General features: G+C 44.3%; 3 protein-coding genes across 9 annotated transcripts in view; 2 read left to right on the forward strand and 1 right to left on the reverse strand.

Moving 5' to 3' along the window:
- Positions 1-11,901, forward strand: part of LOC143429718 (uncharacterized) — an 86,493-nt gene extending 74,592 nt beyond the window's left edge. Inside the window, exons 2-9 of one of the 4 annotated variants that reach the window (XM_076905452.1) lie at positions 5,150-5,495; positions 5,762-5,841; positions 6,433-6,667; positions 9,258-9,375; positions 9,479-9,626; positions 9,699-9,855; positions 9,986-11,421; positions 11,759-11,896. In XM_076905452.1, coding sequence (XP_076761567.1) covers positions 5,184-5,495; positions 5,762-5,841; positions 6,433-6,667; positions 9,258-9,375; positions 9,479-9,626; positions 9,699-9,855; positions 9,986-11,260 — 2,325 coding nt within the window. In that variant the 5' untranslated portion in view covers positions 5,150-5,183 and the 3' untranslated portion in view covers positions 11,261-11,421; positions 11,759-11,896. Of the gene's footprint in view, positions 1-5,149; positions 5,496-5,761; positions 5,842-6,432; positions 6,668-9,257; positions 9,376-9,478; positions 9,627-9,698; positions 9,856-9,985; positions 11,422-11,758 lie in introns of those variants that run through there. The other 3 variants (XM_076905453.1, XM_076905454.1, XM_076905455.1) reach the window with 3 other exon arrangements.
- A 3,019-nt stretch (positions 11,902-14,920) lies between these two features.
- LOC143429901 (pickpocket protein 19) lies at positions 14,921-16,941 on the forward strand. Its single transcript, XM_076905742.1, has 8 exons — positions 14,921-15,135; positions 15,211-15,411; positions 15,479-15,733; positions 15,813-15,924; positions 16,013-16,292; positions 16,380-16,533; positions 16,614-16,711; positions 16,777-16,941. Exons 1-8 carry the CDS (start codon positions 15,020-15,022, stop codon positions 16,929-16,931), a joined length of 1,371 nt encoding a protein of 456 aa, XP_076761857.1. The 5' UTR covers positions 14,921-15,019; the 3' UTR covers positions 16,932-16,941.
- A 31-nt stretch (positions 16,942-16,972) lies between these two features.
- Htt (huntingtin) lies at positions 16,973-27,165 on the reverse strand. Of its 4 annotated transcripts, XM_076905745.1 has the most exons (16): positions 26,924-27,165; positions 26,642-26,822; positions 26,284-26,562; positions 26,064-26,205; positions 25,406-25,969; positions 24,720-25,318; positions 24,326-24,639; positions 22,928-24,244; positions 21,766-22,858; positions 18,772-21,639; positions 18,486-18,691; positions 18,228-18,402; positions 17,717-18,130; positions 17,469-17,629; positions 17,307-17,394; positions 16,973-17,240 (listed from the first exon to the last, which is right to left on the reverse strand). In XM_076905745.1, the coding sequence occupies exons 1-16, from the start codon at positions 27,010-27,012 to the stop codon at positions 17,142-17,144; spliced, it is 8,589 nt and encodes a 2,862-aa protein (XP_076761860.1). In that variant the 5' UTR covers positions 27,013-27,165; the 3' UTR covers positions 16,973-17,141. The 4 variants fall into 4 exon arrangements, with proteins under 4 accessions (XP_076761860.1, XP_076761859.1, XP_076761861.1 ...); XM_076905744.1 differs by having other exon boundaries at positions 18,772-22,858; XM_076905746.1 differs by lacking the exon at positions 26,924-27,165 and having other exon boundaries at positions 18,772-22,858; positions 26,284-26,579; positions 26,642-26,765.
- Positions 27,166-27,244: the final 79 nt, after the last annotated feature.

The raw sequence follows: 27,244 nt of genomic DNA on the forward strand, positions 1-27,244 counted from the left end.
GTATTGTAGATCCGTGATAAAAAAAAAAAAAAAAAAAAAAAGAGGTTCCGTTCGCAAGATCGAGGCGTTATCGCGGTTACGCGTCGAAGAGCTGTTCCCCGGGGAACGGTGGATCGAAAAAATCTCGAACCTCTCGCCGGTTGGTAGATAACAAGTTGGTGTTCCTCTCTGGTTCGAGGTTTCACAAGAGCCGGGAGAAAGGGCGCCGTTTTGATTTACACCCTCCTTTTTCCCGCCCTCGTATATAATTACGCCATTTTCTCGCAGGCCAGCCCATATTTCTTCGTCCCTGGAGACGCGCCAGGGAGCAAAAGTGCACGTCACGAGGGTGTGGTAAAGAGCACGAGACTCGTAGAGACCGGAGGAGGGTGGCGCGGGCAGAACCGAAAGCATCGTGGGTTTCGCGGCAGGGTGATGACCCTTTGGGCGTACCCCGAGACCTCACGCTCCTGGTATCGTTCTGATATATCCCTCTCCCTTTCGATCCTCGCCTCCCTCCTCCCTCTCCTTCGATTCTCTTTTTCGACCGAACACTCCTCCTTGTCCTTCTCTTTTTCTTCATTTTCTGGCTAGGTGTGGGTGGGAGAGGGTGCCGCCGCTGCTGGCGGCGGGGATCCACAGTCGACTAGATGCGCTGGAATGCAGCGCGCTTTGTTTTTCGCTCGGATGGTGCAGGGACACGGGAGATTATTTCCAACTTCGATCCCTTCGCGTATAGCTCTAGGTTCGTTCGTTCGCATTATTTCTTAGATCTTTCAACGAGATGCGGATTCGTTCGAAACGTTTCACCGTATGCAAACTGCTGCCGGTTCGCTGCTTCGCTTGAGAAAGTTCAGACGCAGTGCGCTACGTGGGAGGTCTACGAATCACCGACCCTGATGTTTGTGGATCTTTTATAGAATGGGTTTCCCAACGGAATTTCTCAACGGAAGAGGGACACGCGTGCGCTTTTTCCATGCACACGCGCCTTCTCCGATAGTTTGCAAGCAATGCCATTCCTTACGAGATAAGCATTGTCATCTTATCGCGATCGGAATGAGAACTCTTCTGTTATTCCTGATTCCTTAAATCACGCGCGATATTTCTTCTTTAAATAGCATCGAGATAAATCAATGGTGCTTGGGCATTTCCCAAAATGTTTTCGTTTCAGATGCTGCAAAATATTTTTTTTTTTTTCTCGCTCGTCCGGTATTTCTCCCTGGCTACACTCTTTCAATACAACGCCCCCTGCACCGTTCGCTTCTTGCTCTTTTTTTCGTTCCTCTCTCTCTCTCTCTCTCTCTCTCTTCTTTTCAGCGGCCACACTCCGCTGTTTAAATATAAACCGACGCGCAGAAGTGGCCAGCTTCCAGTTTGGGCGTCGCGACGCTCGTGGTAGATACATCCGACAAAAAGGTTCGAGGTTCCCGAGACTTTGACTTCGGCTACAGGCACATCTCGTATTCCGCAACATCAATTAGATCGCGAGTTCTGTTGTTCCCGATTTATGAGTTCGTCGACCAATTCGTCGAAGCATTCGTTGGAAACGTTGGAGCAAGATGCCTCTTTAGTGGAGAAGAAAATTGACCAGCAGATTAGACTCTTGATGGCAATAGACGAGGATGTAACAGTTAACCTGGAAGAAATGAAAGTTACAGTTAAGGGAATGAACGCGAAATCTCCAAATTAAGAGAGTTTAATTGGAGTCGGAGTTTTTAACATTCGGAACGACTCGTGGAGAACAGAGGGCGAAGTATCAAGCGGAGCGTTGAACGAAATTCTCAATCGGTTTTTGGAACTTTATGAAAGGTTTCCAGGTGGAGGGTCCGGCGTTTTTGCATAATCGCTGAGTTAGCGATCGAGTGTTGAAAAAATCGCATAGTTTAATCGAATAAAGCGATCCGACAGGTACGTATCTCGACGAGGTTATTCAGTTATTTCGCTCGACTAGCTGTTACTCTGCATCGGGCTGAACCGCACGATTCGATCCTATTTCTCTGACGATCGTGAAATTTGTCTTTGTCAAGCGAAGGTCTCGAAGCTCCCCAAGGAGCGGCGAGAAGAAGAAAATAGCCGGAAAGAGAAGAGAGTGGAAGGGAAAGGAAAGAAGCCGGTGGTACCACTAAGAAAGAAATCGCTCGTTCGAGCCGCCGCCACTTAGAAAACGTTAGTTGAATCACTTAGCTGGTCGTTGCACCAGAACGACGTCGGTCGGCGTGACAATAAAGAGACCGGTCTAGTGGAGTAAAAAAGTCCTGTGATCGGCTCGCGGAGAAAGCGAAACGTGCCCTTAACCAGTCAACAATTTCTGTCTTCAAATCTTGGAGGTCTCAGTTACTACCATCCGAGACCTTGTCGACTCTGCCTGAAAAAGTTTTCCAAGATAGGGGAAACGGACAAAGGGATTCGAGAAGAGAGACTCGCGCGCAGTTTCTAATCTAACGATCGATCAGCTGGTGGACGACGGTTCGAGCGATCGAGGCCAATGTTGAACTCGTAGCAAAGAGGCTTACGCGTCAAACCTGTCTACTCTTGCACTCTAACTTTCGATCATTCTCTTTCATAATACGAGCTCTGCGTTTCGCTAGTCGAAATATCAAATTTACAGTTTAATGATGACCTGTCCGTTACCTCTGAAAGGTCCAACGCCGGTAGCCATGCCAGTAGAGGCCCGACGTTATTCATGGAACACACATTTGCCCGTTTTTAAACGGGTAACGATTGTAAATACGGTCTCGGTGATGTTCCTACCCTCTCCGTTAAAGATTGTAACGAAAACATGAGAATCCTTCTAAGTAAACTAAGTAAAAGTATGTTTAACAGAGCAATAAATCGATCAAGAAGGTGAACGAACGGGTGAACTTTCTTTTTTTTTTATCTTGGACCTCCTTTCCTTCTTACCATTCCTCTGTGACGCGATATATTTAATCATCCAGGTTTCCGAGTTCTCCCGATGTCGAATTCATCGCCTCGCAGTTATGGATTGTTGCTCGCACCCATTAATCTTCGCGAGAAAAAGAAAACGAAAGTGTTATACATTTTACGTACGAATGTGATATAAGCTCACTTAGCTTCTCTAGCTGCAGCTACTTATATCCAGCTTATGCTATAGGCGTACGCGTATGTATGTATACAGCATATACATAGCATTGGATCTCAGGTTGATGCTCTTTGTCCCCGTCTCGAAATAATCGGACACGCCCTCGTTACGCTCGTTTTTGACGATCCCTTGCTCATCAAGGGTCGAAATGAATCACAACGGCTCGTGCCATTCTATTCGTTTGGTGGAAAGTTAATAGTCCGCTTAATATCGACATCGTTCGTTCGAATCCGCGGAATGACGGGTTCCGTATCCGACAGTGTTTTAATTAATGGAGAAGAGATAATAAAGAGGGACTCGAGGGAAATTGTGGCTCGAGAAGGGCCGCGATTAAAATAGAAAACTGGGTCGACCCTGAAGCGCGATGAAAAGTTACCTTGCTGCGAGTATCGGGCCACGTATCCCCGTTTTCTCCGTTTTACGTGTACCGAACGCTACCTCGGACGAAAGACTGACACTTTTTCCGCGCGTTTTAATTAGAAAATGCACGATCGTTGCCCCCCTGTCTTCTTCGTTTGCTTTTTTCAACATTTTTTCATTAGAAATTGGGGAATGCGCTCGTGGACGATACGCGGCGAAATATGATGGAATCCAGGCTGCGAGCGAACGAACGACAATGATCTTGACCTCGTGCGAATAAACATGTCGACGTAGACGGGGAGTCGCGTTTGCTCTGCGTTTCCGCGTGCGCGCCGGTGAACACGCGCGCACGGTTACGTGATTGTATTAATAAACATGAAACCGGTAGCCCGATAACAATTGTCGCGAATCGCGTTCGCGATTTTATCGGGCAGGTCGGACATTACGACAGGCTGAGTCCTCTAATCGCGCGCAACCCTAAAAATTCAATTATCCTTTCCAGCGTAGACTGCGCGACACGTCGATACACGGGATACACGGGACAGACATGGACGATCGCGATCCATTTCGATCCGTATTTATAAACAAAGATTTGAGAATGTTCGATTCGGTTGATTAACAGTCGAGGGACGTCGTTCGACGAGCGTAAATTAACCGGTCTCGGTATGCGAAAGAGAGGAGTCGGATCCAAGGAGTTCTCGAGTTTCGACTCGCGCTAATTGAATTTCTAGGAAGGTGGAAAAATTGAAAACGTCCAGCTCGTTAACGCGCAAATAATAAGTACACGCTGCGCACAAAGGACGCCCTGTTACGTAATCGAGTAGCGACATTGGTGACAATCATCGAATTACCTGCGAAACGCAATCGACCGTAGTTTCGCGTGATTCTCGGTAGAAGTATCTCGTCGTTCCGATGATCATCGTCAAAGCAGCGTTCGTTTCTAGTGGCACCGAACAAAGGTTTCCGCGAAAATAGGAAAGGTAATGAAAAATTGTTGGAGAACGGTGGTGAACAAAGTGGAATCGTAGTCGTCTCCAGGCCGCGACAAGTGAATTCGTGGCTCGTACGTGCGACAGCGGCTTAAGGAGTTAAAATAGAGTCTGTAGACCGTCGGTGCAGTCGACACGTCGCCGGCAGAACACGGGTTCGCATTTAGTCTTTAACTGGAAGCATCCGCGAGCGGAACAAGCCGTGCGAGTCGATCTCGAGGATAATCGACGAGTTTCCCTCGATCGAGCGACCGCCACCACCCATTCGTTGCTCGATCCTTTCGACGAAACGAAACGAGACGAAACGAAACGAAACGATACGAATCGATTCGTAACCGTGAAACAACGATGTGACGAAACGTTTCGACGCGGAGGATGCAACAAGTGCATCGCAAAGAGGAAACTAGTTCCGTTCGCGAATCGGATCGCACGTCGACGAAATGACCGTTTGGTAAGAGGTAACAAATTTGCGATTCGCGAAGTGACGTTGACGATCGATCATCCTTGTTTTAGAATTTCGTGACACGTTCACGTACTTTGTCGAGTAGCAAGAACAACAGTCGCAACATCCGTTCGTAAATTCTGTAAGGTTCCTTTCGGACATTCCACGCCAATCTATATCGTAACTCGAGCGAGTTTCACAATTTCTGACTTTCTTCGGTTGAATGTTTTTCAGTTCGATACGTCGGATCGGACCGACGAGGATCGAAAAGCATTCGAGACGGAACAAGGGGGATAGAGATTTTTCGCGTGGAATGGAAGTGGAAATAAACGAGCCTCGGGCGAACCATCTCGAGGAGAATCCATTTCTCTGGATGATCCAAAGAACCAGCGTACCTCGAATTCTGGTTACGTGTATCCTCGCCCTCGTACGATTCTGTGCCGACCAATTACCGAAAAGAATGACCCTGGGCTACCTGGGAATCTTGTCCGCACTCCTGGTAATGATAATGCCGCGAACGCTGACTCACTCTCTGTTCTATCCGATTTTCAGATTAGTATTCGGCAATTTATATCCAGCCTACGCTTCGTACAAGGCAGTGAGAACGAAGAATGTGAAAGAATACGTAAGTATCGGATCTATACGCGTTCCATTACCACCGATTATGTTTGATGATCCTAATTAATGGGACCAGCCACGAGAACGAGCTTCGGAATAGAAGAGTAGCTTCTAACTAACCTCATCGATAACGATACGGTCAAACATTGATCGTCTCGTTTACGAAGGCGTGAACTTGGCTACGCAAATATTTATCAATGGGGCTAGTTTTATCGGGCTTCTTTCTTTCAAATTGGCGAGCTTTGTCTTGGTCAACCGTATCCTTCTTTCCAGGTGAAATGGATGATGTATTGGATCGTGTTCGCACTGTTCACGTGTGCGGAAACCTTCACCGATGTCTTCTTTAGCTTTTGGTGAGCAACGCTTTCATCGTATGTTTTTCATTTAAACGAGCGAATATGATCGAACGAGGACGATTCGGTCCTCTTCTAACTTGTTGCATCGAAGTGTGCCCTTACGGTGAGAATCGCGGGCTAAAATCCCGATAGAAAGGGTAGGTCGTTCATGGCCCCGTTTTCACCGGAAGCGAGTCAAATTCGTGCGAGCGGAGGCCAATAAACCGAGGTAAACCGCGTGGTCCGACGTTCGCCACCGGGAAATTCCGAAAGTCTAATTTCAGCCGAGATGGATATTGGCTTACATGCACTTCTGAGGATTCTACCGGCGTCTCGTCTTCCGATTCTGTTTCTGGTGTTCCTCCCTCTTGTGCTAGATCTCTCCCTTCATACTCGGGTTACAACCAGAAAGGGAAGCTCCCGTGTATTTCTGACCGGGAATACCCTCGCATTTTCTCTTCTCCGTTCCTCCCTCACTCTCTCTCCCTCTCTCTCTCTCTCTCTTCTCCCTTTCCCGTCGTATATCTTTTTTTTCTTTTCTTTTTTTCATCTATTTCGCGTACCGCGCGACTCTTTTATCCGTTTAAACATTATTGTTCTTTCGTCTAGGTTTCCGTTTTACTACGAGATCAAGACGATCTTGGTGATTTGGCTTCTGAGCCCAGCCACAAAAGGCTCGAGCATTCTTTACCGACGCTTCGTTCATCCAGCTTTGATTCGACGCGAGGCTGAGATCGACGAAGCTCTAGCGCGCGCCACAGAACAGGGTTACACGGCGGTGTTACACCTTGGCTCGAAGGGTGTCAATTACGCTACCACCGTTCTCATGCAAACCGCCATTAAGGTAAGTTTCGGAAGGCCGTTCTTACCAATTACGTAGCGATTCAAATGATCGCGTCTTGTTCCGTGGAAGAATCGATGGAAGCGTACAAAAGGATCGATAGTTTATCTCGTAGAATGGCTCTTCTTCGCAGTTAAACGATCGCGGGAACACCGCGTAAAACTTGAACCCGCTTCAGCAATCGCTTTGACAAGTTTCCATCCTTGCTAATCGTACAATATTTTTTTCTTGATTTTATGTTTTCGTTGTCCTGCACGCCTCTATCCTGCACGCCGTTACCGCCTCTAATAAAATACACCAACGTCGACTACTGCCATCACTCTGCAACATCGTTTAACCACTACCAATCATCGCCGTCCCTTTAACCATGATCGCTTATCAAAAATACAATGTTGACTCGTGTCCATTGCGTTCGACTCGCAACATTGTCAAAAAAAAAAAAAAAAACATCCCACGGCGATCGTGTATGTATATAAAACAAAAAATTTGCATCAATACACGGAAATGCGGGATCAGCAATTGCTGAAGTCAGATCAAATCGTGGCGACCGAACAGTCAAACGTCCAATGGACCTCGGCGATTTCTAGCTCAGTCAGGCCTCTGTCAAGCCCGACGTCGATAAAGGAGAAGACGGATCGGATAGAGGACGGCGGAACGATGAGCCGGAGCCTCTTGTCTCCAGGCACTAGCTCCGAGGAGTTCGTCCCCATGGGGTCTATGCTCAGTTTACGCGACAACGAATACGGGAATACGGACGACGAGCTGGTTAAAATTAATGGCGTCCAGGAAGAAGTCTTCAAAATACCATCGCCGAGGAGAGCTCGCAAGCCACGCAAGACCAAGAGGGAGGGAACTAAGAGCAACACCAAACGGCAAAGCTCTCGTACTCGTGGATCCGAGTATAAATACAGCGACGATGATTTCGATCAACAGTATGGGACGAAATTTTGATTGAAATGTTGCGACGTAGGGATGGCGAATCGCTTCGGCAAAAGGAATCCAAGTTACCGGTTAGGATTAGGGAACGGAGATTAGGTCCGATAGCGAGTGCGTTTGTTACAAATTACAGAGTGCCAATTTCCTTTTATTATTTTTCTTTTTTTTTTTTTACAATTTAATTAATCTTGAAATAGGTACACGATACTATCGATGCGAGTGAGTTTTAATCGCGTGAATCTCTACTTCATTTTACTCGTACAAAGATACTGGTAGCACAAATGTAATCTGAATTACAAAATCCTCCGGCCAGCATTTACCGAATGAACATCGTGAAACTATTACTGCGTGCCTTTTTGCGAAGTCTGCGATTTATACTTTTTCTTATATAAACTAGAATTAAGAATAATTGACGCGTGATCATCAATCGCGGATAGCGATAGTTTTAATAAATCAGGAATATCGGTGCCTTCTACGATAGAATCCTTTGAAACGAGAAGGGATTCTATTGCGTACGTTAACTTGATAAACTCTTATATTACTTTTAACAAATAAATATATGAAACCATTCTCGATCGAATCCTTTTTCACGAAAAAAGTAGCCAAGTAACAGGCTACGACTTTTATGTATATCGTTCAGGAAGACAGAGTTAAAAGACTGTGTGCGATTTCGACGAGTAAATTCTGGTGAATACCGCACCTATACCTAATACCTCGATCGCACGTGACGCTTGTTAAAATAATAGATAGCATACTTTTTGCTCGTGCACAATCGACGATGAAAATCGTTTAACGTTAAAAATGATATATCGATAATAGCGGGAGCGAATCGTTGTTTGTTGGTGTAGTTACTGTAGTTTTAATTGTTGTTAGCAACGAGATACGTTTCAGCTGCGATGAAACCGAAATGAAACTCTCGTTACGACTGTTCCCGAGTTTAGCCCGAGGGTAGCCGAGGGAACGGTGCTGCGAAAATTTGCCATTGAAATGTTTAGAGAGTAAGACTTTTATACCCAATCCCAAAGATTGAACGCGTACGTATGTATTTCTTATCACGCGTACGTGGATATTTCTTTTCAAATAAATGTATTCTATGAGGATAAGGACGTGCTGTTGCTCCTCCTTTGTTCCATTCTCTCTGCTCGCCGAATCGACGAGATGCAGACATTCGCGGTTTCACGTTCATCCACATCGATCGATTCTTCTCGTTTCTACCGAGCGAATCCCGTCTAACGAGTTGATCCAGTTAATCAAGAGAGAGAACCCGTGGTCCTATCGGTGGACACGCGGTACGCTAGCCGTTAACTCGCCAACTAACGTGCCAGAATGCAAGTTGAAAAGAAACGCAGCCGGATAGGCGAGAGACCGGAACGCGTTCACGTTGTTAAAGACGCACAACAGATCGAACACAAGCCCCGGTGACGGCAGATAACACATTAACACCTTTTTTCGGGTTGGTAAGAATTTATTTTGCTTATTATCTTTTCTTTCAATCATCTCTCTCTCTCTCTCTCATTCGATAGCCCGTTTCTTTTTGCTCGATCGTTTATCAATTTGATCTGACCAATTGCGCACAACTAAACTCTAACAAACAACGGGACTGAGGATCGTGGATCGGCAGACGGCGGGTTGAAAGAACGGAAAATTGCTTTTTCAGGGGGGCGGTGGTCTGGTGCAGCATTTAAAGAAGAGCTACAGCCTGAGCGACCTGACCGGCGAGAAAGAGGACGAGAATAGAAACACGGCGCACATGCACGACGAGACGGACATGGAAGGTTATTGGCCGATTCTACCTCTACGAATTTCAGCAAAATTCTGCCTCGAACGATCCTACGCTTTTAGACGATTCGATTGTTATTAATTTGGTACGATTTACAGTGGAACCTCGCCGCCGAGAACACGTTGGAAGAAGAGGGTACAGTCCTCGTCGGACACAGTCGACCAATAACCGAGTGGAGATGTATTTCTCCGAGGTGGACGTGGACGTTAGACAGCCCAGATCCAGGGAACCAACAGCCAGCTTAACGTTAGTACACACGAATAACGTTTTACGAATAATCGTTTCGGTACTGTGCTAACGACGTCCTTTTCGTTACAGTAACATAAGGTCTTCGGACGACATATCCAGCGGATACAGCAGCGGGGAAGCACTGCAATCCGGGCGTACATCTCAGGGCGATTCGTTAGTTCGAACAGCGAGTGTCGGTGCAAGAACACGCGCAAAACCTCGCTCTGCCACGAAGAAGACCCCAGAGGTACTAAATTCCGCCGCGTGAAACCGTATCGAGACTATTTATCCAAATTTAAGTGGACAAATTTCTCTTTTTTCCTTTCTTGTTCTTTCTTGTTCGTTCGACGATACATTAATCTTTCTGGTATTTGAAGGACTCGGGAGAGGAATCCGTCGACATCGATCCTTCTCTCTCCAAAAACGTCTCACTTCCGACACCTTTGAGTCTCGTCACTCCCGAACAAGCTCTAGAGATCTTGCTTCTACTCTCGCAAAACAGTAATGTTGCCGACTATATCAAATTCGATCGTGGCTCCTTTCTAGCAGGTAACGATGATTCGCATCAAAATACCAGTCAATCAGGCCCCGAATCAGAGATAACCGTATCAGGAGAGTCCGACTGTAAACCGTCGGACGGTGTGCTTACCGCGGAGGTTCAAATAATTCAGAGCATAGAAACGACAACTGTCCCTGAACGATCGCCGCTGGCAGAGCAAATAAACGACGATGCGAAAATCGAGGAGGCAGTCTCGAGCTCGAACGAAGTCGTAAGCGCGGATAGTTGTGCTCGAGAATCGACGCGCGCCACGGTTACGGATGAACTTTGCCAGAACAAATTCGACGAACTGAAACAACTTTTGAGCGACGCTCACAAAGCTATGAATAATATCGTTTACACGCAAGAAAAATTCAAGCGCAGCGACGCGTCAATCGTCGACTCGCAGAACGTGGAAATTAATGAGACGAGCGAGAATGAAAAGGTAAAAGTTCCGGCAGAGACTGAGGAAGACGCGCGGAAGACCAATTCCGTATCGGAGAACGAGAATGCGTCGCAAAGTAATTCCGACAGTCTCGGTCGATCTGGCAAGTACAAGAAGAAGCCGGCCCCAAAGGTCCCTCTGACGAGAAGCGAAGAAGATTTGACCGAGATCGACGCTCAGGGCGCGTTGAAAGCCACTTTGGTAATTAAAACTGGCACCTTAAAGACTTTTTCGAACACAAGCACTACGAAAGACGTGTTCGTAGCTCACGCCGCGGAAAGCGGTGAAGCCAAGTCAAAGGGGAAAAAATCTAAGAGACAACGAACCAAGGAAGGCTTTTCTAAACTACTGACTATACCGAAGAACATCTTTCACAGTGCTTTTTCCAGAGAGCACAAGGCGTCTTCGGCAAAGACCGAGGACTCGTCCTCGGATATTAGTACGCCAGATACTAGATCGAACAGTATCGAGTCACAGGATACGATCGTTGAACTTGCGGCAAGATTGCTCGATTCTAATCAAAGCGCAAACGTTCAGAACGACGATAAGAGCGAGAACGATACCTCAAATAGCTCGGACAGTTACGTGCTCGCGTCAAATCAGAACGAAGAGAACGAGGAGAAAGTCTCGCCGATACCCGGCCAGAGATTGGAATCAGATATTTTTTAAAAGCTTTACATTTAAGTGTTAGACGGGTCTCTTTGACTGGTTATTACAGACAAATTAAACAAACCTTTTATCACCGATCCTTCCTTGTCCTCCTCATTCACTAGACACTTTGTCGTGCACTGGAAATCTGGAGAAGAGAAATGGATTAATTCGTTCAGATCGTATGAAAATGGTTTCTAGTGTTTTCTGATCATTCGCTAGACCACTAATCATTTAGCCAGTGTTAGCTATTACGCCCCTAAACACGCATGTTATTTAATTATTAACGCGGCCATAACAATTCTGCCATATTAATCGATTGGTTAAAGAAAAATATGTGAAACCTTGTCGACCGGTGTGCTGTGTAAACTGTTACGGATCGATGCAAAAATGTGTGCACTTTCTTTTGATTTGAAAAGCAGTTAAGGAACGTTAAGGAATTTTAGTTGAGAATTGTGCGTTACTCCAAGCTAATTGATAATAAACAGGGATTAAAGGCGATTTCTTTCTGGTTTTCAGATAATAAGTTCCGCTACTCTCCCTCGCAGCAAGAAGACCAGTAAGAAGAAGGTGGCATGAAACTTGGGAACTGCTGCTGATCGAATCAAGGAATAAAATCAACCGTTTCCTTTCGAATAAATAATCGATTTATTAAATGTGTTTACACTGATTGACGATCAGCAGCGGGCGTCAGCCGAACACGCATGGAGATATCCGTACCGTCTAATAACGCGTTACGGCATTGTGACCTAGCACTGGCTACTTATTTCTATTGTTTCCACCCAAGTTCTCTCATGACGCAAACAAGATACTGATTTTATGTTGAAGAATAGTAATAGTTCGAATCGAGCTACCAAACCAGAGAAACTATTCATTGCGGCGGGTCACTATAACACCGTTGCTCACGGTCATCCACGAAACGTACTTAGATAGAAGGTATCATGCTTTTTTGATCGCGTATCCCAAGATTCGCGCGTAACCATCGTTCAGGTGAAACAATAAGGTTCGATCGGGTTTTTATATCTATAGTATATGATAATGTTTAACGATTACGGAGGAGAAGTTGGTGCTTACCGCACTCGATCAATGTTGCTTACGATCAAGCTTAGATTTTAATGACCGATATACGAAAATATCACAGAGAATTCTGTTTCTAAGCTTTTCTAAGCTACAGCTCCAGTTTTTATAAGAGATAATTGAATCGTTATGGAAAGAAAATCTAGTCAGCGGAATGACGTACTCAGGCAACTTTCGACTAGTGCCACTTAACTATCTATAATTTGTCTATACAATTGTAGTTAGTAGCAATTTCGAAACGTGCAGTGATCAATCGACAAATGACTGTATGAAACCGGTCGTTGCTCTTTTTCACCGAAATTTAAACTCGAATGTTTACGTATGTTTATAAAAACCGTAGGTAATATATTACCGTTCGTTTGATAAATTTCATATAACACCGATTCTGTTGTGTCACGTCCAATTTCGTATCATTCTATCTCCGAATGGGGAGAGTGCATGTTACTCTTCGTTCACGAATTGTCTACTAGTTATTGTACTTGAAAAAGTGCGAAAATTTCACGCACAAAATGCTGTATAATTAGATATTTAAAAGAGAAATCAGTAACGTTATCGAACTCGTACATACGTACATACTTAGTTTATAAAACCTTAAGAAAAGGGAGATTCGAGTCGAAGAAGATGACGCGAGAGCTTTATACGCGAAACGTATTATTATCGATCGGTTATCAATCATTTGTTGTACATTTATATAGTTGTTGATTTTACTGGTGCACTTTCTGTACGATACTTACGGCGTGAAATCGTGAAAGAAAATGCAGCTAATGCGATGACCGTCTCTTTTTGCAATACAAGAGGACACCGTAGAAATACTAGAAGTAGTTAAACGTAAAGAAAGCATAAACGTCTGTTAGTGTTTAGCATTCGCTGCATTTTGCCGGTAACACCACAAATTTCAAGCTCGTCAAGAGCAAGCTATAATCTAATCTAAGATGTGTGCGAGGGAGGGAGAGGAAGAGGAAATTAGAGATCGTGCTCTATCTTAAGTATCCTTACCTGTACTCGACTACACGCTATTAAGATACCTCGATATTATTCGATCTTTGTTCTTTATAATTATTAAGCTTTCACGGGGTTGCACCGGTTTATTCTGCGCCCCACAAAACTACATGGTGCTGCAAACTTTTTCAGTTTTATTTACCGTATTTTAACGTATCTTAGCAGCAGAGAGAAGACGTGTTCTGAATGTAGAAAAGAATACCGAAAAACTTTACGGATGATGTGGATAGATCGATTAACAGTATTTCGGTTTAAGTAAGTCTGTAGTTAATAAAGTGTCATTATAAAAGCATTACATGTGAATTTGTTTAAAATACGGATTATGTTTGAAATAAAATTTTCCAGAATCTCAACATATCCAAGTTAAACTAACCCGTGGCTTCATTTCAATTTCGTACCAGAATTGAATTTTACTTTTGTATCGCTGAAATTTAAAGAAATAACTACCCGCGTAACGCTTCAAAAAGCACCAGAATTACAGCTGTAAGAGAGAGAGAAAAATATATGAGATAGCTATAAGAGAGAGTGAGACGGATGATACCTACCCTATTCTGGAACCCCTGGCGCCATCTCTGTGAAAAGTGCTCAAACTGCTCGCACACAATTATCAACAGCAAAGTAAACTACTGAACCACTACCGCCATCTCTGTGGAAAGTAGCGAAACTAATACGCCGACTAGTTTCAGCGCTTCTCCAAGAGATGGCGCTAGTAGTTCTTCAGTAGTTTACTTCGCTGTCGATAATCGTGTGCGAGCAGTTTGAGCACTTTTCACAGAGATGGCGCCAGGGGTTCCAGAGTAGGGTAGGTATCATCCGTCTCACTCTTTCTTATGGCTTTCATATATATATATATATATATATATCTTTCTCTCTCTTACCTCTCAAGCGGAAGATATAATTTATCTTATTCTTTCTAGTCAATGAAAATTAAGGAATTTCTTTATTTAATTAGCAGTACTCTAAAATTCGTAGAGTAATTGTAAGAAGGCAATTTGCAAAAATGGCGGACAATTTTCCTTGGAGCCCTGCAGGGGTTAGAAGCGGAGTTTCTGTTATAGCTCCTTGTACTCCAGTTGTTTTCGAGTTTCACGGTAAAATAGCGACTATTATAATAGGAAATTTATTGCTTTTGTTAATATTGTTTATCATTTTCTTGTAGGACTTACGGTTTGGAAGATGCAATCAATAAGATGAAGTGAAAGAACAAAAATCCCAATTTTCTTTGCCATTTTTGCAAACCGGACCTATAGGTTTATGTAAACTTTTTTGTTGCTTTTAAGGTGTAATATCAGCTGTGAGAATTTGTTACACGTGTAGCGAATCACCCTGTGTAATAATTTTAGCTACTGATTACGCTAACAAACATTTTATTACTACCGCATAATTAATTATTGATAGTTGCGTGCAGTGTTTCTTATCGACGAGTGTAAAAATGATCGCAACACGAATCTGACTGCGGGTTCTTTTTTTGTCTCCTTCATTATATTTTATACGTTGCTTGTACGCGGGAGAAACGTACGAGAACGTAAAGAGAAAAGAACAATGTCGAAGGGAACGGTAGACCCGAGTGCATCAAAAGCTGGTGTACCAGGAAGAGATAAGTTCTACTACGAGCATGAAATATTATCGGACGTTCGGTCGCGTTGGAAAACCACGCGGAAAGAGAAAGAATCCGTTCCATCAGATCTGCCGGATCGAATTGGCATGCCAACCATCAATCCAAGATCAAACGCGGGAAAGTATTTCGTGATGTTTGCCAGTTCATCGACGATACACGGCTTGAACCATGTGGTAGCGCCAAATAAACATCCGATAGAGAAGTAAGATATTATTAACGAGACATTTCGAGTGATCCTTTTTAAATAAAATTACGATACACTATATGCGTCACGTAGATTGTTAGCAGTGTTGTGCATAATCGGGGCTCTGTTACTTTTGATCCTTCTCTCGCTCCTGTTTTGGGACCGCTATCAAAATGACGCCACGGTAACCGTGGTGCGCAACGATCGAGAAACGTTCGAAATATTTAAACCGGCTCTGTTCATTTGTCCGGTACCGGCCATAGAATTAAGCAAAATACCTGAAGTATTTAAAAGGTACAGCCGTGTGCAGCCGAAGCAACGTTATTCGGGCATTAATGAACTTTGCTTGAACCGTTCACAGGCATAACATCGAACATACATCGGAGGCGGAACGATTCTTCACCTATCTCGCTAACGCTACCTACGAGAATATGCTGGAAGCGCCGGTCTTCGACAAAGTTCCACCAACCAAATGGTTAGAGATCCTTTACGATTTGCGGAGAAACCTCTCTTCGAATCTTCTGGACGAAAACGATCCGTTTGAAAATTGGGTCTCGACGGAAAGGGGCTTCTGTCTTGTGACTAGAAGTGTCTTCGCCGAGTATTTTACAATAAAGTCAGTAGGTTTAAGGACAAAGTAACGGTATTATCATTCCCAGCCGATTGAATCGATTCGATCGTTTTAATTATTTTAGCTATTGGAAAAGCAACAATTTGACCGGTACTCCATCGGTGGAAAAACTTTCGCATTACGAAGACGATATCGCCATGAACGAAGACACTTTCCCAGTGGAAAGTTTGGCTATGGTACTACAATATTATGCAATCATATAGACGGGGTACACTGAATCAGAATGGGCCAAAAATATAAAAATTCTTTCTTTTCCCTGATTAGATGGCCGTGATCGATCCGACCGAATTCATAACGTACAATATTCCGAAAAGGACATGGATTACGCCGGGCGTATTGCAAGAAGCAGTTATGTCGATATCGCAGATTACGTCGAGTCCGGATATAAAGGAGCTTAGCGTTCATCAAAGAAACTGTAAATTTATTAACGAAGGGGGTTTGAAAATGGTGCCAGCTTATTCGAAAAATATGTGCATCACCGAGTGTAGAATGAAGATCATACAGGATTACTGCAACTGTCGCCCGCATTTTACCAAGCCTATCGGTCAATCAAATTCTAAGAAATTAAGAATAACGTTTGACAATTCCTGATCGCTTAAATATGTCTCTTCTTTTCTTTCCGTTATTACAGAGGGAGTAAACACCTGTAACGCAGCGCAGCTTCGTTGCATCGGTCGTATAGTCGAACGTCTTTTCCTCTACGAATTAGTACCATCCTTTTGCGGATGCGTCCCGAAATGCGACGTTATTTTCTATCAAATCATGGACTACGAAGTAACCAACCTGTACTTATTTAAGTTAACAACGTAACTAACATTAGAAAGTAACCGGTACGTATGTTTAAAAATGTATTCAATTATTCTAGGGACAATTTTATAAAATCGTCCATAATAACTTTACACGTCAAGTTGCCGCAAATAATCTATAGTCGAGAACTGCTATACAGCTTTACGGATTTCCTGAGTACGTATGTTGTCTTTATATATAATGATCTCTTCCGCGATGACTAAACATATTTATTTGCGCAGCCAGCGTAGGAGGAGCAGCGGGCTTGTTTCTGGGGGCCAGCCTGTTATCCTTCGTCGAGATATTTTATTATGCCTCTTTACGGTTGTACTTTTACGTGAAAGAGACGAAACGAAAGCAAAGAGAGGAAAGCGATAGAAGAAACGTCCATCAGTAACGACACCTATGCGTAGTAGTGCATTATCGCTACACAACAAATTATTTAAAAAATATTGTTTATTGTAAACAAGTTACTTCTTCTCGACAGGGCTCGATGTAAAATAAATATCATTGCACACTCACACACATAGAACTGTACACGCTAGCCAAGACCGCGTAATGATTGTACACCAATTTACAAGGAGAGTTAAGAGTAGCGTTTCTCTAGCTAGAAGGACGCTAAAATATCACTGAACGGAGTTCCAGGTTCCTTTGCTGCGGCTTCGAAAGTCTCCACAAAAGCTTTCCTCTGCGTTTCCTTAGGTAACTGAAATCATCATAGATTGAAATCGTTAACTCTCCGGTCCCGTTACTTTATTTCGTAAAACAGTACCTTGTGATAAAAATCAAAAGCAGCGATACACAGTATCTTTTTATCCTCGTATTCGTATTTACCAATCCTCGATTGAACATAGGGGAATCTAAATAAACATTCACGTTAAGGAGAAGGAAGATTTAAGGAACGAATTAAGAAAAGTAAATTGCGAAAGGATACAAAGCTCTCAGCCAATGGTTCGTGGATGCGCTAATAAAGAAACAGGACAAGCACCAGGTCGACATCGTCACTGGTAAACTTTGAATAAAATTTGGCAAACTGAAGACAACCCAATCCTGAAGAAGCTCCATCTGTGCGCAAGTGCACGCCCTTTCACAGACCTACGAACGAAAAAATCATCGTCCGATTATTTGAAATTTCATCGATCTTCCATCGACTTCTCGTTCCCGTATTGGTCCGATACAAACTTTAAAAACAACAGCGGACAGTAACCGCGGATGAGGCTGCTGCGGCGATAAAAATTCCCCTATAACCTTGGTCAAGATTTCGGACGGTGGGAAGAAATCACCGAGAACATTGGAGAGAACTATACAGAGAAGCTCCACTTCCATCGGGTGCCCTCTTCTAATTTTGTCAAAAATCGCCGATGCCCGCTCTATAGATCGAACCAACGCTTCCGGTTCCGCATCCGGTAACGGTTCTTCTATTTCCGGTTGATTCAATCGGTCCGCTGCCTCCGTGTACATACAGGTCAACAATAATTGCAAGGCCGGCAGCGATAGCATGGGGCTGGGTTTTTTCAGACGATCGATCGCAACTTTCACTATCTGTTCGGCAACCTTCCCAACCACGCTTTTGGTTGCCACCAGTCGCTCGAGCCCCTGCAACAATCGCGTGCTTAATCAACGGAATATTACACTTATATATACACAAGGCTTCGCAGTCTTCTCATTGATATGCATTATCCTTATTTTATACCTGCAACAGGGTTTGATGCAAGCTGTAAGAAATATTTTGAGACGCAAGTAAAGCGAGGACTAATTCCAACACGGCCGGAGCTTCCGTGTCTGGTGGTGTATCCTCCGCGTGTTCCAATAAAAAGAACACCAACGCCCACATTACACCTTGATGCTCTTCGCTTTGGCTTAGCACGCTAAATTGAATAATTAAAGATGAATAATTAAATGAAAAATGATATCAAGGTACGTGCCATGTGTACGCGGACGTGCGACTTACCCGTTCGAGTCTTGCGCGTCGAGATGCTTCTGTATATATTCTATCGCCAACGGGTGTATAACGTTCATCGTCTCCTCGCAATTTGCAACCACAGCGCTTTGCAATAGGTACAGCGAGCCGTGAAGAGCGGATACTCTTGCGGGCAAGAAACCCGATTTCAGGTTCGCGTCTACTAAGCGCTTCACTTTGTCCAACGTCTCCAAGTCCTTTAGAAGGGAATAATAATAGTAATAATAATAATAACAATAATACTTGCAGCCATAATATACCATTCCTGGATACGCACCAATGGTGTTAGTACCGCAGCAGCCTTGCACACGCACACCACCAGATATTGATGTAAAATAACATTCTCCGTAGGATGGATTCTTGAGATTTCCAAACACGTGTCCAACATCCACTGGTATTGAGCTCTTTCGACGAACAACTCTGAAATCGCTAGTATAGACTTGACGATCTCCGTGAGCAATTGTATAGGTGTACCAGCTTGCGGGGACAGCCACGATGCGTAGAGTTCCACTAAAAAACGAAGGCAAGAATCCAAGTCCAGTGACGCGGACATCAACGCGTCGTTCCTCCTATTCCTCAATTCGAGAACGGAGATATTCAACTTGTCCTCATACAAGTTGCACAACGACCATAAATAAGACACGGAAAGCTGACTGTACATGTACGTGTTCGAGTTCGAATTGGCAACTTGTTCCACGTTTCCCCGTTGAAAGATGTGGTCCATGTTTAAACCATCGTCGGGCATCGAGTCGTCGTTTATGCACTCGTACTTCCACGTCAACAGATCCTGAATCGCGTACAACTTCTGCGAGCTAACTTTATGCAGCGAAAGCTGAGGATCCCTCGGGTAATGGATGAACGTGCTGGCCGTTGGACTTCCAGGATAAGGGAGAAGCAACGTTTGCAACAACAGCCTTGTTATAGCTTGTACAGCTAGGCTACTGGCTTGAATCAACGCGGGTATCTCCTCGGAAAGTACGCTCTCGTTCTGTGAAATGTTAAGCACGCCTAACAGAGCCATCCATATCTCCTCGAATTGAAGCCGGGAAACCCAGCCTAACAAGTTGATCCTGTAAACGAACTGTTCCAAAATTTCGACGTCCTGCAAGAGATTCGACTCCGAAGGTAGCAGCGGGAAATAACACTTAGTGGGGCCTGAACCGACAACGGTCGAATTTTGCTTCCAGATCAATGGTGGAGTCAGTACGTAAGAGTTTACCAACGGTTGCCGACCGATGCTCACGATCAAATCCCGTATCGCGTCGAACAGATAGCGTGGAATATTTTTCAACGATCGTTCCTTCTGACATCGTTCCAGCCAGGCGACCAGAGTGGCCATCCGCGTGCAAGCGCGCGCGAATTCTTTGGTGCTCTCCTCTTCGAGCGCTGGCTCTAAACCGCGCGAGTCTACGACCGGCAAACCGTCGATCGTTCTCAACAGATACTCTACCGTTCTCGTCAGGGAAGCGGCGCCGCTACAGATCCACGTATACCTTCCAGTGTCGCCAAAAATCTTGCTCGGCCCGGGATGCTTCAGAATCTCCGACGCGCAACTTAACGCAAGCTCCATGTCCCTTGGCCTTGGTAATCTGTTCCCATCGTAATCACCGTCGGAACGTAATATCATCCAATGCGTCAATTCCAAGCAAAGTAATGCGAATTTCGCCAAATCCTCCTCGGATTTCTTGCCGATTTTCGCTAGATTGTACTTGGCTAATTTTGGCAGCGTTTTCACGTACACCCTCACGGCCGGTAGTAACGTGAAAAGTACGTCCCAGTATATCGGGTCAGTCAGAAGCTCGTTGAATCGATACGCGTACTTCGTCTCCTTCGAATTGTTCGTTCGAGGCGATCCCGTTGGATTGTAAACGTGGTGCAGTTTTGGCATCAATTCGGTAACGTAACGAACCCGCTCCAATAGGCATTGCCTCGCGGCGCTGTACAACGGGCTCGCCTCAAAATTGAAATCCTTCTCGTTACGTGCTACGCCGAATTCTAGCTTTTGGCACTTCTCGACGGTCATCCGTACGCCGAGTACCACGCAAGGCTTTAATATCGTGATATTTAACTCCTTGGAAGACAAAATACCGAGGCAGTCCTCAAAGTCCAAGTTTCTAAGTAGCTGCGCCGCCTCCGAGGCGTTGTAACCAGCGTTTGGATTGCAACAACGCAATCTCACCTGGGCTAGAAACCAGCCGCGGTCTAGTTTAATCGTTTTCACGGTCGACGGATTAAACGGCCTACACTGATCAAGTTCTAGGGGCGATAAATCGTAATACTGTACTCCGAATTTGTTCAACAGACTAACCAATCCACCGTGTTTCCTCGCGAGTTTACTCGTGTGCAGGGTTTCCATCATCTTGGCGAAATCATCTTTCGACAGCTGTTTGGTAACATCCGCCGCAGGTGTGGCCAATAGAATCTCTACCCTTCGACTGGCTATTTTCGCGGCCATACGGGACAAAGCAAGATACTTGGTGGACAATAACCGTGGTATCAGCGTCATCAGTACGGCTCCGCTTTGCGAATGATGCGCACCCTCTATACACTGGAGGAGTCGTTTGACGAAGCTGGGTTGAGACAAATTCGTGCACTTGGTCGCGATCGCTTGCACCAACAGTCCACTGGCCGCAGGATTTCTGTGCACAGCTGCCGTCAGTAGATCTCTGACAGGCGATTCGATGCCGCTGTTCACCGTCTCTTCTGTATGGTTAACCAGTAACCAAGTTAGGGGCTCCGCGTCGTTCAGATTCTCGCACACGTAATCGCAGAAGAGTATCACGCCACCTTTTCTGATTATTTGTACGTTGATGCTGGTCACTTGATCGTTCTTCTTCCTCTTCCTCTTCTTCTTTTTCTCCTCCTCCTCCGCCGGCGAACACCGTAACGACGCGTGTCCCGTTCGGCGTGTACCGCCCAATATTTCCGACCAAAAGCTCATTTCGTTGTAGCCCAACAGAGTCATCAGATAGGCCCACTGGCAGGTTAACGTCGGGCACTTGTTTCCAATGCTCAGCATCGAATCGTTTAAATCGGCGATCGGTAGCTTCTCTTCTTCGCGAACGTTACGACGTCCTTGAGTCATTTGCATCGCGGCGTTCGCGACTTTGCAATGGCTACCGGACTCGAACATGTGAATGCACAACTGCAGGAAGAACGCGAACTGATGAATCAGATACCGGTCGGTCTCTAACGACTCGGCGACTCCGACGTACGGATCGTCGCGCTTACGATCGATCAGTCCGAGCAGATCGTGAACTTTCGTACCTACCAAGCTGATAACTTCGAATATGAATCTAGCTAATATTCTCTCGGGTGGCACTTCGACGGACTGGCTGTCTAAAACGTTCAACGGGTCCGTGGTTCGAGAAGACTTGGGAACAAGAAACGATTTCGTTAACTCGGGCGTGTTCGCGCTCAGGTCGGAAAGTCGGGCGAGCATCGATTCCTCCTTCGAGCAGGCGATCAAGGACAGCAAGACGACGTTGATCATTCCCAACCACCGTTTCAGCCGCGAATTACTCGATAGGTCAGGTGTGACGAGTAGCAATTTCAATAGAGGATCGACCGGTCTGAACACGGTGGGGGAGATGGCCGCGAACAGCTTAACCAGCGCTACATGCGCCTTCTCGGACTCTATGCGAACTTTTCCCGCTGCCAACATAGGAAGAACCGAGTCCATCGTCATTCGGGACCATCGTCTCCATTTCTCTTCCCCGTTTCCGTCCCCGCTGAATCTAGACTCGGTTAGGCACAATGCCAACAGCTCGATCACTTCGTAATAATCCACCAGCCGCAGGAGCATCGAGATAAGAACCTCCCTCGTTGTCTCGAGCTCCCTTTGCTCTACCGTGTTCGAGGTTGCGTTCCGTATTAAGAACACGTCTTCTACCACCGGGCCGAGAGCCGGTATGCAATGAGTGACCGTTGGCTGACCACTCGCCATAAGCCCGTCGCACAACTGAATTATTTTTGGAATCCCTATTATAGTCTTCGAATGATTCTTCTCGTACGACAAGTGTACCAAAAAGTTGAAGATCTTTGGTAAAAGGTCCTCCGTTTGCTGCACGTGACCCTCTTCGATAAATTCAAACTGTTTCAGTACGAATCCGATGAATATTCTATCGGAGTCCAACAAACAGTAGTTAACTCTCAGCTGTACCAAATGACTGAGCAACATCAACACCTGGCACTGTAACGACACGCTACTTGTAACGGTGTACAGTTTCAGAGATTTGATTACCATCGGCTCGAAGAGACGAATAAACGAGGCCACGGAGGTTTTTTGCTCGGAGGATCGCGCCAAGTTTTTGAATATAGATGAGAACTTCCTATCGCCTTTTCTACGTAACAATCCCACCCATCTGAAACAAGTATAATAAAATAACACATGCCTGTACCTATTTATCAGATCGCAGAGAACGAAAGCTTACCCGGTGTCCGGCTCGTTCTCGGCTCTGCAATTGTTCCCCATAGATTTGATAGTGTCCGCCATTTGCCGCGCTGGACTTTGAAAGCAGTGATTATAGAATCCTTTGACATCGTCCCATAACACGGTTATTCGGTCGGAACTTTTCTGTGCATCTAATTCGTTCCACTGCGCGTAGACGTTCGTACCGAACAAACATTTCAGCAACTGCTGGACGCACTGAACGGTCGCGGTTGGCGAGAGTACGATAGCGCTTTGCAGATAATACAAAATCTCGTCCGCGATTTGGGCCACTTCGTTCACGGATATAATTTCGAGAATTTGCGAGAGCACGTCCAGAGTCGCGTTCAACAGGGACAGATACATTTCGCTGGCGTGCGGTTCAAGCGTGGCTAAGTAATTCGAGTGTGCCGCCTTGAAAATTTCATACATTTTCACGTAATGCGGCAACGATACAAACGCGCCCATTTGTTCTTTACCGAATCGTAGGATTCCAATTTTCTCTCCTTTCTCCTTCGACTTCTGTTCAGCCACGGCTATCTTTTTCTTCGGTGATAACGTTTGCGTAGACGACAAAGACGATAACGTAGTCCTCGCGCCGGTTTGCGTCAATTGTACATCGTCGATGATATGAACAAAAATATTCAACACCCTTGTAACGTGTATCAACAATAATTCCATTTGTTTATCCTTGAACGTGCCCCACCACGTTTTAGTCGGGTCATTGGGCTTGAAATTGCAAAATGCTAAACCCGACGCAAGATTCCCGGCGAGGAGTACCAAATGCCTATGCGTCGACAAATCCAAGCTTATAGGAGACGACGACAGCAAAGGTAAAGCTAACGATAACAGCCCGTTGCTGATGGACGATGGCATCGCGTCGTTTGTAAAATTTGTCTCGTTAATATCCAATCGACTGCCGACTTTCTTGTGAGACTTTTTCAACAATGTCTTTGGTGAAATACAATCCCATCCCCTGATGTAGACTGTGGTACTATACACGTCGCTTAAACGGAACAAAGCCTCGCAACATCCGTACACTAAATGTTTCGACGATTGTACTCCGAGGATCTCGGCCAACATATTGATCACGACTGACAAAGAGTATTCCACGCTCGGGCTGTAGTTTGCCGCGCTATGGAAATTCAATGCCGCGAATGGCTGTACAGACGTGTTTAGAAACAGCCTCTGTTTCTCTTGACAGGAGGACAATTCCACGGAGCTGCTAGTTACAGCGCTTAAAAATCGTTCCGTGTATTGCGCAGCCTTCCGCGTAACAACATCGTCGTGCGGCTGTTGAAAGTAGAGCAATGGAATGCTCCTACGAAAAGAAAAAAGAGAAAAAAAAACGAATAAAATTTGGTATTTTTAACCATATACCATGTAAAAGATTGATAATTACTTTACAATAGCGTCTGCTGCTGCACGCCTAATCCTTTGATCTTGATCGCTCAGTAACGTTATGATAACATCGATAAAATGTTCTTGGAACATCGATCCGCCAGTTATGTGCTCCACGGTAACGTACGATATCCCGCTCAATAGTTCCACTAATTTCACTTTCACAAGGAAATACGGGTTCTTCACTAGATGAGGTAATGCAGTTAATACGGTAATCCCGTGCCCGTTGTCAGCCGATTCCAATAATTCTGGTAAATATAAACCGAACGCTGTTAACGTTTGCCGACACGTGGTAGCAGAATCGTCTTCCAATCCCTGTACACGTTTAAAAGCGTAGTGTACACGTGTGTACACTAAATGTTCAAAGAATCACGCGATATCGTAAGAGTGTTTACCTTTAAAAGTAATTTAGTCAAATTTTCCAACGATACAACATCACGTACTTTCTTATTCGTTATTTCTGCCTCGAACTTATCAAAAAATCCACCGTATTGAATGTATACGGATTTCAGAAAAGTGCCAATAATCATTGATACGTTACCCCTAATTTGAGGATCTGGATGATTTGCAAACAATAAGATATCCGTTATCATTTGTTCATTTTCGTTCGATTCGTTTGATTCTTTTGCGACAGGAATTACAAATAGATTTGGGCAAAGTTTTAAAATGTAAGCCACGCAAGTTAAAGCAAGAGATTTTACACTAACGCGAAAATATTTATCTGGCATTACGTGACCAGCGTTGCCAGTTAAGAGGAAAGACGACACCAAATAACGGCAACAAAATTTTAAAGGTATGTCAGGATCTGTAAAAGTCCCGACGTCCATTTCCCGTAACGAGAAGTCCAAAGAAAGCTTTTTAGGAGAAGCGATAGGCGACGCGACTTCTTCGAGACAGTCGGCGTCTCTGGCCGCTTCGTTTTGTAAAACTGAATAAACTTTTTCTGATTTCTCTATTTCATTTCCGACGTCACTACCCTCTTCGATCGTTTCATCTGAAATGCAAACATAAATGCACACCGTACGGTCTTCGAATGATGAAGGGAGAAAAAAAAAAAAGAAAAAGAAACTCTTTCTCTTACTGTCAATAACTCCGATCTTCAGTGCACTGTAATTCTCCAAAATCTTTCCTTTCGTTTCTACAACATTGTTCGAACATTCCTTTGGAGTTTGCAAATTTTCTACGAATACAGTTTCAGAATCCAATATCCACTTCTCTATTTTAGGATGTAGCTCGGGTATGTCAGAGTCAAGTAGATTTAAAGCACTTTCAGAATGTTCCCCGCAAGCAGTAGCAGTACTGGAGGTACTGGCTTGGCTTAACGATAACGTCGCATCACTTTGATTCATTGTTATTCTACTATGCGTTACGCCTTTATTCGATAACAGTAACGCTACCAAAGTTTTCGGAGGTGATTTCAAGAACTGAGTCAGCGTTTCCAGAACAGCATTTATCACATTATGGTCGGAATGCCATTTGGTGTAATGTATACACAATTCATATATTTGCAACAACGTATCTATCTGTACTGTCTCATCATCTTCAATTTCTGAGGGATTGCTGCTAATATGCGGCAAGATCATTCTTATACAACCAAAAATACCAATAATCGTTGCTATACAATCCTCTTCCTTACTTATAGGCACTGTAACATACATCATACACGAAATAACGAACGACGATTCGTAAAACTGTACGCCTCGCATTCGTACCGGAATATATCGTGTTAAAAAGTTTACCTAAAAGATGTTTCAGTACATAGTTTAAGAACATCTGCGGTTTCCTACAATTCAAACACGTTGCTAAAATCATGTTCGCTGCAGCTCTACGAAATGCTGCTTGTACGGAGGATATATTTTCAAAGAACGCTTTTAACAATGTCTAGAATATAAAAAGAATAAACAAACGTCAATTGAAATTTGCATACGTTGAACTGTATTCTAAACCTAAAAGAATTACCTTGACGTCATTGTCTGTCATAAATGGCCCTAGAGCTTTCATGATTAACGGCAACGATTGCGAGAGTGTTTCAATAACAGACTCCTCGGATCGGTGTGTAATATTTACTATGCACGGTATCAAATTGGACACGTACGCTTTTCCTCTCGTGGGACGAATCATATGACTGAGAAGCCCAAATCTCCATAGAGCAGCCCTCAACGATCTGGCCGGTCCGTTTCTTTTTACCTCGTTATAAAGTTCTATTTGTACTTTGACGATATTACTGTCGGCCATTGCCTGTCACATAAAAGTAGCTATTAAAGAAAATATCAACATTCTCTAAAAAGATGATAAAATATAACAATCTTGTATATACCCTTATGATTTTATTTAACGTTTCGTCCGCTACCATTCTCACATCAGATTCGTCATCGTTGCACAATGTCAGTAAAGTTTCAATCGAAAGGCTAAGAACTTGTGGAAACTTGGGTGTTCCTTTAACAGTCGATGAGCATATTCCTTCCGCTATTGTCGTGCAACACGCCAATTTATCTTTCCTTTTAACAAAAAGCGAAGAGATAACGCAGAGAAGAAATTTACAGAAATGTATCATTTCATATCGTTAATTAAACGAAGAGAATAATGTAAATTGTTTTACCTTGCGCTCGAATCTGAGGGAACAGCGTTTGGCTCTTGTGTGGATTTTAATGCTTCAATAGCTTTTAACACGTTATTTAAAGTTGTCATTTTCCCAGTTATTCGTTTAACAGATCGTTCCCCGCTTTTTTACAGATTAATAAATTTCAACAATTATTATATATTTGAATAACATAGGCCGAATTTATGACAGACGCATCGAACATATGAAACTACATGCTGCTCTGGTGTACCATATTTATTTGTGATTCAAACGTCACGCTAAATACTATTACACGCATACACACGCACGCGCATTCCCTCCCCCCTTCCCATACCTTCG

This window comes from Xylocopa sonorina, chromosome 12, assembly GCF_050948175.1.
Source record: "Xylocopa sonorina isolate GNS202 chromosome 12, iyXylSono1_principal, whole genome shotgun sequence".
NCBI lineage: Eukaryota > Metazoa > Arthropoda > Insecta > Hymenoptera > Apidae > Xylocopa > Xylocopa sonorina.

Excerpts from the sequence above, each read along its gene's own strand:
- Htt (XM_076905744.1), bottom strand. The coding sequence starts at position 27,012 with ATGACAACTTTAAATAACGTGTTAAAAGCTATTGAAGCATTAAAATCC. Across the intron at positions 25,319-25,405 it reads GAAGATCGGAGTTATTGACA|ATGAAACGATCGAAGAGGGT; the intron begins GTAAGAGAAAGA and ends TTTGCATTTCAG. Across the intron at positions 22,859-22,927 it reads GAGAACGAGCCGGACACCGG|ATGGGTGGGATTGTTACGTA; the intron begins GTAAGCTTTCGT and ends TACTTGTTTCAG.
- LOC143429901 (XM_076905742.1), top strand. The coding sequence starts at position 15,020 with ATGCCAACCATCAATCCAAGATCAAACGCGGGAAAGTATTTCGTGATG. Across the intron at positions 15,412-15,478 it reads ATACCTGAAGTATTTAAAAG|GCATAACATCGAACATACAT; the intron begins GTACAGCCGTGT and ends AACCGTTCACAG. Across the intron at positions 16,712-16,776 it reads CAGCTTTACGGATTTCCTGA|CCAGCGTAGGAGGAGCAGCG; the intron begins GTACGTATGTTG and ends TTATTTGCGCAG.